This window comes from Heptranchias perlo, chromosome 7, assembly GCF_035084215.1.
Source record: "Heptranchias perlo isolate sHepPer1 chromosome 7, sHepPer1.hap1, whole genome shotgun sequence".
Classification (NCBI taxonomy): domain Eukaryota; kingdom Metazoa; phylum Chordata; class Chondrichthyes; order Hexanchiformes; family Hexanchidae; genus Heptranchias; species Heptranchias perlo.
This window is the reverse complement of record NC_090331.1, coordinates 85,029,802-85,043,585: the sequence shown is the minus strand read 5'-3', so window position 1 is coordinate 85,043,585 and position 13,784 is coordinate 85,029,802. Positions and strand designations below refer to the sequence as shown.

The window sequence follows — 13,784 nt, the reverse complement described above, 5'->3', positions numbered from 1 at the left end:
ACTGGTGAGATGGGGAAACAATGAAAGAAACCTTAAAAAAGTGAACCAAAGGGGGCAAAAAAAGGAGATTTTCTTGCAATTTTCTGACTCGCTGACAGTAAAGTCAGGGCCAGTAGCTTCAAATACAAATTGCCTTAACTCACTATTTCAACCCAGAGGAATAAAACATTATAACAGTATTGGTTAGCAGGGAATCATGGCTACAGAACAAAGGTGCAAGAGTTTCTTTATGACCATGTTAGTTATTACAAGTACACTTTTTTTTTTACAAGGGGGATGTCAAAATAATTAGTAAATCTATTATTCAAATCTATTCCATCTATGTTCCACCGTGGCTATCAGCCCATCAATAACATTGCTGTGAACCAATCTGAAATATTTTCCTTTGATAAACAGTTCCATGTGTAAATCACTAGCATCTTACAATTTTTAGATGCAACACAAAAATGATAAAAATGTACAAACTGCAAATATAAAAAAGGAAATATGATACAATTGTCATTAATATTGAGCATCAGAATGGGATGAAGCAGTGAGGACCATAAAAAATTACCATCTTTCAGATAAGACATGAAAACGAGGCCCTTTCTGCCCTCTCAGCTGAATGTAAAAGACGATCTAGCACAAACCAAAGAGCAGTGGAGTTCTCCCTGATGTCCCAGCCAATATCTATCCCTCAACCACCACCACCAAAAACATCTGGTCATTTATCTCATCGCTGATTGTGGGATCTTGCTGCGGCAAATTGGATGCCGTGTGTGTACTTCAAAAGTAATTAATTGGCTGTGAGGTGCTTTAGGACGCCGAGGTCATGAAAAGTTCTTTCTCTTTCTTTTACAATATGCTGTCCCTGCATCGAACATTTTAGAGAGTGAGCAACCTTGAACTGTTCGAGGTATTTTTAATTTGAGGCATATAACAGCAGATCAATAACCATGACCTTTCTCTTATCAAATCCTCTCTACCTAACTTTGCATTATTAAGTTGCTGCTAACAACATAATTTAGACAATAGTCACCGTATAGTAAGGTCTGTTTCTCATAATGCTGTAGAGGAAGTAAAATTAAATAAAGGTTTACTGACCTAAATGGGTATGCGCCATGAGGTCAGCTAGTGAAGCAGTAGGTTTCCCTCCTACATGTGATGAGGTGGACGATGCAGAGGATGAGGTGGAGGAGCTCTGGATAACCTTGTTAAGCCAGTGCTCTACGTTCAAATGGCCCTGCTTTGGAGTGGACGTGATCCGGCCCTGGCGACGGAGTGAGCCCTCATCTTCCGACGCTGAAGATGTGTCTGCATTCAATATAATACTAATGTTAGGACACAGTGTAGTCTCTACTCTATTAAACTCAGTAACACAGCCACACAGGGAGCATTTGACACATGCAGCACATAGAGGATATGCAGGACACAATTTGCATCCCACAAGTAGCCTGGTTTGATAACTCTTCACTAGAGCACAATTTTTAATCCATAGATCCTCATCATGAATTCTGTTTATAATACACATCACACAAGCAACATAAAAATAAAAGCTGGATGTAAATATTAATTTGAGTACAAACTTCTAAGGATGCATGTATTGTACAATATTTCACAGGGAATGCAACTCCCCCCTGCTTCAGTGCCGTAGGTTCTCCATTATTTCTCTTCCATAAGGAATGAAAATTATTTCAAGGCTTCACATCTATCCTAAATCATGTCTAGAAATTGAAAGTATTCGGGCTGGGCACATGGAAACTTGTGATTTGCAAGAATATCTTTCCGTCTTATTTCTTTTCCTATTTGTCGTTCCATTCAAAATTTCACCCACCCCAGTTCCCATACCAGATTTTTTTTGTCAAACTCTTTACATCTGTGTAATTTTTCACTAATTTCATATAATAGAAAGATTGCATTCTTTATGTATATACTATCATTTACACTAATACTTAATTGCACTATTTTCTCATCTGCATAAAATAATTTTGTGCACTCCTAACATTGACTTAACATTACACAGATCTACAATGATTATAATAGAATCACTACAAAGCACAAACACTGCACATAACATTTCCCTATTGTATCTGCAGGACTTAATTCCTTCACAGTTCAATTCAAACTGCAAAGTAATTACTTTATTATACCTCCTGAGAACTGTGCAGCAACAATATTACTTTGAGGTGTTTTCGCAAGAAAATTAGCACAATGTCATTCCACCCTTATTTTCTAATATAAGATTATTTATCAACATATGTCCATATACTGTGGATCAGTGGTTTATGGAAAATAAACTAAGTGGTGCCACCCATGTATCCCTCCAGCAGTGCTGGAGCAAATGAGTTATGTCAGTCATACATGATTTAATTTCCATAAAACATCAGTCCCTGAAACATACTCTAGATATATTATAAGTAGAACAGTTGAGACGTTTTGTTTTAAAGCTACTTGTTTCAAATGCACTTACCATTCTGGTTGTGGAGTGATACTTCTGGTTAGGTCATGTGATGTCCTGTATGTTTGTTTCAGTATTGATTATAGGCTGAAACTTAGACCGTGAGGTTGCACAGCAGGAAAGAAAAAAAAGACTGTTCTTCTCAGACTTCCAGTCATTCCCAGACTTTCAGCCATTCCCAAAAATTGTTAGTTGCTTGAACACCCATCCAAATTCAACAGTCCCCACCATTGAGAATTCTGTCATTTTTAAGCTTGGTTCTGGACTCCACATCTGCCTGTCTATCTCTCTCGTCTGTGACATATTTTACATCATGTTTGCAATATGGGTGACATACACGCTTCCAAATACATTAGGTGGCTGCCTGACTGATCAAATGACAGAAAAAGTTCCTGCAAACATTTATCGTAGAAATAAACGGCCAAGCAGAGCCAAATATTCCAAAAAACATTATATAAAATGCTGCAATTTATCCTTAGAGTAGAAACTACATCTACCAAGTACTATTCCTTAAGACGTATGAGTTCCAAATGCCACCATTAGATCAGTCTTAACCTTCATAACCATTGAAATATACCTAATCATACATCATTTCTCTCATAAATACTGTTACGAGATTACAATCACATATGTCTCATAAATGCATCTACACAGTGCAAATACTCTCTTGTTAACTTGGGAGGAAAAATAAATTATTCAGATTTCCTAACCTTTAGCAGGAAAAGAGAAGCATGGTACTAGTTTTGTCCCTGTACCACTGGGGCCTGCGTTCAAAAAAAGCACAGACTGCTGGGACAAAAGTCTTGCGCTACTGTATGCGTGAAATGAGATCAGTTTCAGCATAGGCCGACTGCCCATGAATCAGAACATTTGGTAATCTCAGTCAGAGAGACCATAATGAATTCAATAAATCTGTAATTTGTGGGTCAGCACCAGAAAAAATGGCCAATGAAAGCTGCCAGATAATCATCAAAAACCCAAATGGTTCAATAATGTCCTCGAGGCCTGTCACCCTTACCTGGCCTAGCCTACACGTGACTCCAATCCCACCTTAGATGGATAACTCTTAATGCCCTCTGAAGTGGTCGATCAAGCCACTTGGTTGTATAAATAACTACTCAGAGCAATGAAATAAAAAAACAGGGTCTTTTCAGTGTCATGCAATTCTGGAGAATATATAATGTTTTTTTAAATGGTTGGTGGGGAAACAGAAAAAATACACACTGTTGTGGTAGCTGGCAGTCTCAGGCACATAGTAAGGCCAGTGTAAAGGAACCTTCAATCTGCAATTGGCAGTGCTATTTCTGATCAAGAAGGCTTAATGCCAACACTTTGTGGCTGTGTAAGGTCCACTTTGGATCCAAGGAAGACAAATTGGAAAATTTTCTTAATGGTGAGAGGCTAGGAGGTGTCCATGTGCACAAATCACTAAAAGCTAGTGCACAGGTACAAAAAGTAACGAAAGAAGCTAATTAAATATTGTCCTTTATCTCAAGGGGGTTGGAATACAAAAGCGAGGATGCGATGCTTCAGTTGTATCGAGCCTTGGTCAGGCCCCATCTGAAGTACTGCAGTCAGTTTTGGGCACCACACCTCAGAAAAGATATACTGGCCTTGGAAGGGGAACAGTGCAGACACACCAGAAAGATACCAGGGTTTAAAGGGTTAAATTATGAGGACAGGTTGCATAAACTTGGTTTATATTCCCTTGAGTTTAGAAGGTTGAGGGGTGATCTAATCGAGGGGTTTAAAATGATTAAGAAATTCAATAGGGCAGATAGAGAAAAACTATTTCCTCTGGTGGGGGAATCCAGAGTGAGGGTATAATCTTAAAATTAGAGCTAGGCGATTTAACAGTGAAATTAGGAAGCATTTTTTTTATACGAAGGGTAGTGGAATTCTGGAAAATGCTCCAACAAAAAGCAGTTGAGGCGAGGTCAATTAAAATTTTCAAGACAGATATGATAAAGGATATGGAACAAAAGCAGATAGTGTTGAGGTACAGATCAGTCATGATCTAATTGATTGACAGAACAAGCTCGAGGGGCTGAATGCCCTATTCCCGTTCTGATGTTTCTATGTATGGAGTTCCTGTTCACTCAGCAGGATGAGGTTAAAGTACGGATTCCAAATTAGCTCTCAAGTTACTTCCAAAAAATATTTTGTTGCTCCTTCAAGACAACAACGCTCTTTTCACAGACACATACATAGAGAACAAGAACACTCCATAAAGTACACATGCATGACTCAGTGAATGTATACACATTATTTATATGTGCGCAAATATACAGTTAAACTAACAGACATTTGTTTTTAATTCAAACACTATTAAAAACTCTCAGGGAGTAATACTTTGTTAGATACCCAATGTTTTGGAAAGGCAGCTGCAATATAGCATTACCCTTCCATCAGTTTCTAGATTTCTCATTGCTCATATTACAGATCATTTCCTGAAATCCGTCCTCTCTCATACAGGAAGGCCCCTTTGGGAACCATTAACATTGCATAAGCCCCACATAAACTACCTCAATAGATGTAAACAGATTTTGTTTTGTCCTTGCCCAGTCAGAAACTCGAGTTCCAGTACAATATTACCCTCTTTGCTCAGGTCCCTGATGTGGGACTTCAGTCCCCAATTTAGTAGTTTCCCAAAACTTGGTGAGTGATATAATCCAAGGATAACAGAATAGTCTATAACGCAAGAAAGCTAGAGGCTCTGCTTAAGTAGAGATGGAATGGCTGAATTTGTACCATGATGCCACCTCACCACTTGGATGCAAGCTCATGCCAACAAAGTTAATTTCAATGATCCTACCCTGGGAAAGGGGGGAAAACTGAGGGACAGTCATTTGGGAAAGAAGAGGAAAATAAATTGTACTCTCATATTCTGTCTTAAATGAATGTCTATTTGCCCTTCATTATATTATATCTCAAGTCCAGTCCAAGCAGTTGAATATTAGCATAATTTAGAAGCTGGTAAATTGGTTTCGGAATTACTATTTTGATCTTTAAGGAGCAGTATGCCTTACACAAGATCTATTTCCCTGTCCCTAGCCGTGCTCCACATGCGCAATTCCAGCAGAGTTGTTTGGGCAGGGTTCCCAGTTCATTACCTGCATAGCGATGTTTCGTCACACATAATTGACGAGAGTCAATTAGATTAACACAGGAACAAATTCATAATAGGTTGAATTGGTGTCTTCTCAACTAAGTTTAGATGACCCTCATCTCAGTGGGATAACATTACTAGTAACTTATTTGGTGTCAAATTTTGTTTGCTAATCACTCCTGTGAAGCGCCTTGGGATGTTTTACTACATTAAAGGCGCTATGTAAATGCAAGTTGCTGTTGTTTGTCAGATATAGCAATAAGTAGCCAGTTCATGAGCATCACTGGTAGAAGACCTATATGTTCTCTTGGCTAGAGAGTGATGCACTGCTTGGGGAAGCAAGGAACAAGGGAAGGAAAAATATATAGGAATCTCATTCTCTGTTCCCAAGAGAATAGGTTATTTAATTTAACCTTGCCATTTTTCAAGATTTTTCTTCCTCTTCAAGTCTTCCCACACTACACATTATTTGGGTCAGACAATAGGCAGGCCTCTGTCAATGCAACTCACTATATGCAAATGTCCTATGTGAAATTAAGAAGAATTTAATAAAACCTAGGTATCTCATGTCTTTCATCCCCATTCATCAGTTCATGTCTAGATTTCTTTAGTTACTCATGGTAATCTCTTTCTGAAATTCCTCCTCTCATACAGTGAACCGCTCCTGCAACAATTAGTTTTGGGTGGTTCCTTACATAAACTGCATTCTTTGCCCATCACTGGATATAACCACATTATTTTGTGGAAGAGGGAGAGAAGAGAAGAAATTCTTTAAATCAATAAAATATCACCGTTTGAAGTCCACTCTATCTCAAGCAGAGTTCTCTTTGCTGTGTCTCAGCTGAAGTAGTACAGGGCGTCCAAGTTTATAGTTCGACAAATAGAACCAACAATAGAATTAGCATGTAGATTATAGCAAGAATAGGTTTGCTATTAGGAGATCTGTGTACCTGGAGGAGTGTATGCATCTAGTGATGAATGTACAAGCACAGAGCGCCTCTTCGAAGGCATCGGCATTTTTCTCTCTTTGTATTTGGCCAGTGCTGCTTGGACTGCTTCTGTGTGCAAATCTGTGGAGACAGGAAGATCAGCAAATAATATGATCAATCGTGTAATAGACAACCACTGCAACTTAAATGAGCTCCATAAAGGCAGTCTTGTGTAGCAATGTGCTGGTGCAACACTTGAGGCCAATGCATGGTGCTGTGGAATGGCAGGATGCAAATTTATCCCCTGTTCAGTGAGTTTTCAATTTCAACCACACCACTGTATGGAGGCACGGGAGATGAGGTTCCACTTGGGCAGGGGATTTTGGGGGGGCAGGGGATTTTGGGGGGGCGGGGGGGGGGGGGGGGGGCAAAGAAGGAAAATTTTGAGAGGAAGTTATCCCAAGGATCTCTCATAACCCCAATGGCCAATTCATAACCCTTTTCATGAATCAAGATGAGGATGTTCTCCAAGAGAACCTTTCTAGAAAGATGCATGGAAATTTGCAATAGCTGCACCATAAAAATCTAATAGAACTTGGTTATAAAGATTAAAATCAGCAACTGCTGAAAATATTCTCAAACATAAGCAAATAGCTGATCCCTCAATAGCCAAGCCAAGGAGTAGCGTGCTAAGTCCAGATGAAGCATTTGGGCTGATATCCCCTTTGAAGATAATGAGATCACTGTGGCACTGATCAATCATCCAAGAACCACAATTTTCAAGACCAATGAGATCAGAATCGCTGCTGCGCTCTTCATCTTTATTTTCTGCATTACACTGGGAATCATATGAAACGGAAATGCCAGGATCTCAAACTATACAACGAGTGGTTGTTCGATTAAAGTACTGAACATACCTTTGGGCAAGCAAGTCTCAAAAAGTCACCTCCATACCAAGCATTCATTCTTTAATTCTTAGACTGCCTACACCAACCTCATGCTCAGCTGAGACGGTGTCTGCGGTTCCAATACTATTTGCCAATCAAAAGAACATTCCATCATAGAAAATGAAGATCAATTCCTCCATGCTCACTTATGAGAAGATGGTGTTGCCCATCCAGAGAGAGACCTATTTGCCTTGAATCAGAGTTTAAAAGTTGAACAGGGCTACTCTGAAGACCACAAGACTGGGTGCAGATGCCATGCTTACATACATTGCGCAACATACCATGAGAGAAGCCGTCAAAGCAATTGTTGAAGGTTGCAGTGTGAACTCAGAATATTTTGCCGTAGGTCATCACAACAGAGACTTGAAATCTGATTCGCAATAACTGAGTAACGGAAAATGGCTGAGACCACTGCGTGAGGATATTTAACTGCAGAGATTTCTTGGAGTATTGCATATCTAGTCCCTTGAACATAGCTGGTGCAATCATAGCATAAATATGTAAATAGTTCCTGCAAAACGAATACCACTGTAGCATGACAAAAGCAGTCTTTTACTAAGGATACAATCCCCAGTGTTGCCCAAAAGCAGGCACCCATGAACATCAAGTCCCATTATCACTCTAATTAATACTTTTCATAACTAGTAAGAACCCCAAACAGGCAGAGAACACTTGCTGGATCACAGGCTAAGTAGTCCCAATTTATCTGAAGAAACTGAAAATGATCGCCTCAAATTTGATCATTCGCTTTAGAGGGGGTTGGTGCACAAGTTTCCCCATTAAGTCCTGGTTGAAGTCATCAGCTGAGGAATAAAAATCATGAATAGCCACGTTGGGAATTTGGGGTCCTGGCTCCCTCTGCAGTGGCTCAATAGTAATGAACTAGGTGGTATGGTATTGAGCAATAACCAGGAGAATTGTCAAATTCTGTACCTGGTTTGTGCTGAACTAGCTGATCTCAGCTGAAACAACAGTAGGAGCACAATAATGATTAGCTTTAATGTTCCTAGGATAGGAAGGAAGCAACCAACAATAAGATTAAGGATTGATTCCTGCATATTATCCAAGACAACTGCTGGAAGGTGGAAAGTATGGACTCAGGAGAAATGGGTGCAGGAGGGAGGGCTTCAGATTCCTAGGGCATTAGGATCAGTTCTGGGGCAGGAGGGACCTGTTCAAGTTGCATCTCAACAGAGCTGGAACCAATGTCCTCATGGGGAGGTTAACTTGTGCTGTGGGGGGTGAGGGTTTAAACTAATTTGGCAGGGGGATGGGCACCAGGGTGAAATATTGGAAAGGAGAAACAAGATGCACAGAGGACTGGGAGGGACAAATAGCACTAGAGTAAAGGAGAGATCAGATGGGGGCAAATGCGAGGCAGACGAAGATGGGTTGTGGAGTGCATTTGCAGAAATAAAGTTGGTGAACTGCAGGCACAAGTCGCCACATGGAACTAAGATGTAGTGGCAGTAATAGAGACCTGGCTCAAACAACGGGAGGATTGGGAAATTAATATTCCTGTCTAAAAAGGTATTCAGGAAAGATAGGGAAGGAAAAAAGGATGTGGTGGAGGTGGCAGTACTGATCGAAGAAACTATTATAGCACTGGAAAGGGATGAAGTAGTTGAGGGGTCAAAGACAGAATCTATTTCGTTAGAATTAAGGAACAGTAGAGGAGCTATTACGTTACTGGGTGTATACGATAGGCCACCAAATAGTGGAAAGGAGAGAGAGGAGCAAATTTGCAGGCAAATTACAGAAGGATACAAGAACTACAGAGTAGTGATATTGGGATTCTTCAATTATCCTAATATAGACTGGGACAGTAACAGTGTAAAGGGCAAAGAAGAGGAGTAATTCCTGAAATATGTACAAAAGAACTTTCTTGAGCAGTGTGTTTCCAGCACAACGAGGAAGGAAGCAATGCTGGATCTAGTTCTGGGGAATGAAGTGGGGCAAGTGGCGCATGTTTCAGTTGGGGAGCATTTGGGGGAACAGTGATCATAATATCAAGTTTAGAATAGTTATGGAAAAAGACAAGGAACAATTAAACGTAAAAATACTTAACTGGAGGAGGGCTAATGTCAGTGAGATGAAAAAGGATCTGGCCCAGGTGGATTGGAATCAAAAATTGGCAGGCTAAACAGTAACTGAACAATGGGAGGCCTTCAAAGAGGAGATGGTTTGGGTACAGAGTAGACACATTCCCACCAGGGGGGAAAGAAGGGCATCCAAAGCTAGAGCTCCCTGGATGACTAAAGATATTGAGATTAAAATGAAACAGAAAAAGGAGGCTTATGAAAAATGTACAGTTCACAATGCAGTAGAGAACCAAGCTGAACACAGAAAGTACAGAGGAGATCTAAAAAAAAGGGAAGAGGGGCAAAAAGGGAGTATGAGAATAGATTAGCAGCTAACATAAAAGGGAACCCAAAAGCCTTTTATAAACATATAAATAATAAAAGGGTAGTTAGAGGAAGGGTGGGGCCGAACAGGGACCAAAAAGGAGATCTTCTTGTGGAGACTGAGGGCATGGCTGAGGTATGAAATGAATACTTTGCATCTGTCTTCATTAAAGAGGATGCTGCCAATGTTACAGTAAAGGCAGAGGTAGTAGAGATATTGGATAGGATAAAAATAGATAAAGAGGAGATACTTAAAAGGTTGGCAGAACTCAAAATAGAAAAGTCACCCAGTCCGGATGGAATGCATCCGAGGTTACTGAGGCTCTGGCTGCAATCTTCTAATCCTTCTCAGATATGGGGTGGTGCCAGGGGACTGGAGGATTTCAAATGTTACACCCCTGTTCAAAAAAGGGGAGAGGGATTAAACCCGGCAACTACAGATCAATGGGGGGGGGGGAACTTTTACAGGCATTAACCCGGGACAAAATTAATTGGCACTTGGAAAAGTATAGGCTAATAAAGGTCAGTATGGATTTGTTAAAGGCAAATCATGGTTGACAAACTTGATTGGGGTCTTTGATGAAGTAACGGAGAGGGTTGATGAGGGTAGAGCGGTTGACTACATAGAACGTAGAGCACAGAAACAGGCCATTTGGTCCAAAAGGACTGTGTTGGTGTTGATGCTCCACACGAGCATCCTCCCTCCGACTTCATCTAACCCCATCAGCATACCCTTCTATTCCTTTCTCCCTTATGTGTTTATCTAGCTTCCCCATAAATGCATCAATCCTAATGGCCTCAACTAATCCTTGCGGTAGCGAGTTCCACATCCTAACCACTCTTTGGGTAAAGAAGTTTCTCCTGAATTCCCTATTGGATATATTAGTGACTATCATATTTATGGCCCTTAGTTCTGGTCTCCCCTGCAAGTGGAAACATCTTCTTAATGTCGATTCTATCCAACCCTTTCACAATCTTAAAGACCTCTATCAGGTCACCCCTCAGTCTTCTCTTTTCTCAAGAAAAGAGCCCCAAGCCTGCTCAATCTTTCCTGTATAGGTATAACCTCTCAGTTCTGGTATCATCCCAGTAAATCTTTTTTTGCACCTTCGCCGATGCCTCTATATCCTTTTTATAATGTGGAGACCAGAACTGTTCACAGTACTCAACTGTGGTTTAACCAAGGTTCTAATCAAGCTCAACATAACTTCTCTGCTTTTCAATTCTATTCCTCTAGAAATGGTCCCCAGTGCTTGGTTTACTTTTTTATGGCCTTATTAACCTGGTCTGCTACATTTAGTGATTTGTGTATCTGTATCCCCAGATCCCTCTGCTCCTCAACCCCATTCAGACTCTTATTATCCAACCAGTATGTGGCCCCTTTATTCTTCCTACCAAAATGTAATACCTCACACTTAACTATATTGACATTCATTTGCCAATTACACGCCCATTCTGCAAGTTTATTAACGTCTTCCTATATTTTGTCGCAGTCCTCCTCGGCACAAACAATACCCAATTCGGTGTCATTCACAAATTTTGAAATTGTACTTCCTATTAGAGTCCAAATCGTTTATGTGAAGAACAGTGGACCCAGCATCAATCCTCTGGAACACCACTTCCCATTTTTTGCTAGTCTGAGTAACTACCTTCAATTCCAACTCTTTGTTTTCTGTTTTGTAGCCAGCTTGCTATCCATCCTGCTACTTGTCCCAACTCCACATGCTCTGACCTTAGTCATGAGTCCACTATGGAGTACCTTATCAATGGCCTTTTAAAAATCCAAATATATTACATCAACTGCATTACCCTTGTCTACTCTTCCTGTTACTTCTTCAAAGAATTCAATAAGGATGGTCAAGCATGACCTTCCCTTTTGACATCTGTGCTGGCTATTCTTCAATAGACAAGTGCCAGGCAATGACCATCTCCAACAAGAGAGAGTCCAACCACCTTCCCTTGACATTCAACGGCATTACCATCACCAAATCTCCCATCATCAACATCCTGGGGGTCACCATTGACCAGAAACTTAACTGGACCAGCCACATAAATACTGTGGCTACAAGAGCAGGTCAGAGGCTGGGTATTCTGCGGCGAGTAACTCACCTCCTGACTCCCCAAAGCCTTTCCACCATCCACAAGGCAAAAGTCAGGAGTGTGATGGAATACTCTCCACTTGCCTGGATGAGTGCAGCTCCAACAACACTCAAGATGCTCGACACCATCCAGGACAAAGCAGCCCGCTTGATTGGCACCCCATCCACCACCCTAAATATTCACTCCCTTCACCACCGGCGCACTGTGGCTGCAGTGTGTACCATCCACAGGATGCACTGCAGCAACTCGCCAAGGCTTCTTCGACAGCACCTCCCAAACCTGTGACCTCTACCACCGAGAACGACAAGGGCAGCAGGCACATGGGAACACCACCACCTGCACATTCCCCTCCAAGTAACACACCATCCTGACTTGGAAATATATTGCCGTTCCTTCATCGTCGCTGGTTCAATATCCTGGAACTCCCGACCTAACAGCACTGTGGTAGAACCTTCACCACACGGACTGCAGCTGTTCAAGAAGGCGGATCAGGGGTTTTATCCTCTCTAAGTTTGATTAGTTTATCAATTATCTCCCCCCCACTACCCCGGTGATGTTGTGCACATGGACTTTCAAATGACCTTTGGTAAAATACCACATCATAATCATGTCAGCAAAATTAAAGCCCATAGGGTTAAAGGGACAGTGGCAGCGTGGATCCGAAATTAGCTAAGGGACGGAAAGCAGAGGGTAGTGGTGAACGGTTGTTTTGCAGACTGGAGGGAAGCTTACAGTGGTGTTCCCCAAGGGTCGGTATTAGGACCACTGCTCTTTTTGATATATATTAATGACCTGGGCATGGGCATACACTTTCTAAGCTTGGTGATACAAAACTCAGAAATGTAGTAAACGAGGATAGTAACAGACTTCAGGAGGACATAGACAGACTAGTGAAATGGGCAGACACATGGCAGATGAAACTTAATGCATGGAAGTGTGAAGTGATACACTTTGGTAGGAAGAATGAGGATAGGCAATATCATAGAATCATAGAATGGTTGCAGCACAGAAGGAGGCCATTCGGCCCATCGAGCCAGTGTCGGCTCTTTGTAAGAGCAATCCAGTGAGACCCATACCCCTGCTCTTTCCACGTAGACCTGCAAATTTTTTCCCTTCAAGTAGTTATCCAATTCCTTTTTGAAAGCCACGACTGAATCTGCTTCCACCACCCTTTCAGGCAGCGCATTCCAGATCATAATTACTCGTGTAAAAAAGTTTTTCCTCATGTGTCACCTTTTGTTCTATTGCCAATCACCTTAAATCTGTGTCCTCCGGTTCTCGACCCTCCTGCCAATGGGAACAGTTTCTCTTTATTTACTTTATCTAAACCCTTCATGATTTTGAACACTTCAATCAAATCTCCTCTTAAACTTCTCTGCCCAAAGGAGAACAACTTCTCCAGTCCATCCACAACTGAAGCCCCTCATCCCTGGAACCATTCTAATAAATCTTTTCTGCACCCACTCTAAGGCCTCCATATCCTTCCTAAAGTGCAGTGCCCAGAATTGGATACAATACTCCAGCTGTGGCTGAACCAGTGTTTTATGAAGGTTTAGCATAACTTCCTTGCTTTTGTACTGTATGCCTCTATTTATAAAGCCCAGGATCCTGCATGCTTTTTTAACCGCTTTCTCAACCTCTTCCTGCCACCTTCAAAGATTTGTGCACATATACCCCCAGGTCTCTCTGTTCCTGCACCCCCTTTAGAATTGCACCCTTCAGTTTATTTTGCGACTCCTTGATCTTCCTGCCAAAATATGTCACTTCGCACTTCTCTGCATTAAATTTCATCTGCCATGTTTCCTCCCATTCCACCAGCCTGTCCACGACCTCTTGAAGTCCATTGCTATCCTCCTC

General features: G+C 41.3%; 1 protein-coding gene across 1 annotated transcript in view; it reads right to left on the bottom strand.

Moving 5' to 3' along the window:
• The window catches only part of LOC137323922 (disco-interacting protein 2 homolog A-like), a 215,398-nt gene that overhangs the window by 95,828 nt on the left and 105,786 nt on the right, over window positions 1-13,784 (bottom strand). Inside the window, exons 4-5 of the mRNA XM_067988011.1 lie at window positions 6,497-6,616; window positions 1,084-1,293 (exon numbers count right to left, since the gene is read on the bottom strand). Coding sequence (XP_067844112.1) covers window positions 1,084-1,293; window positions 6,497-6,616 — 330 coding nt within the window. The remainder of the gene's footprint in view (window positions 1-1,083; window positions 1,294-6,496; window positions 6,617-13,784) is intronic.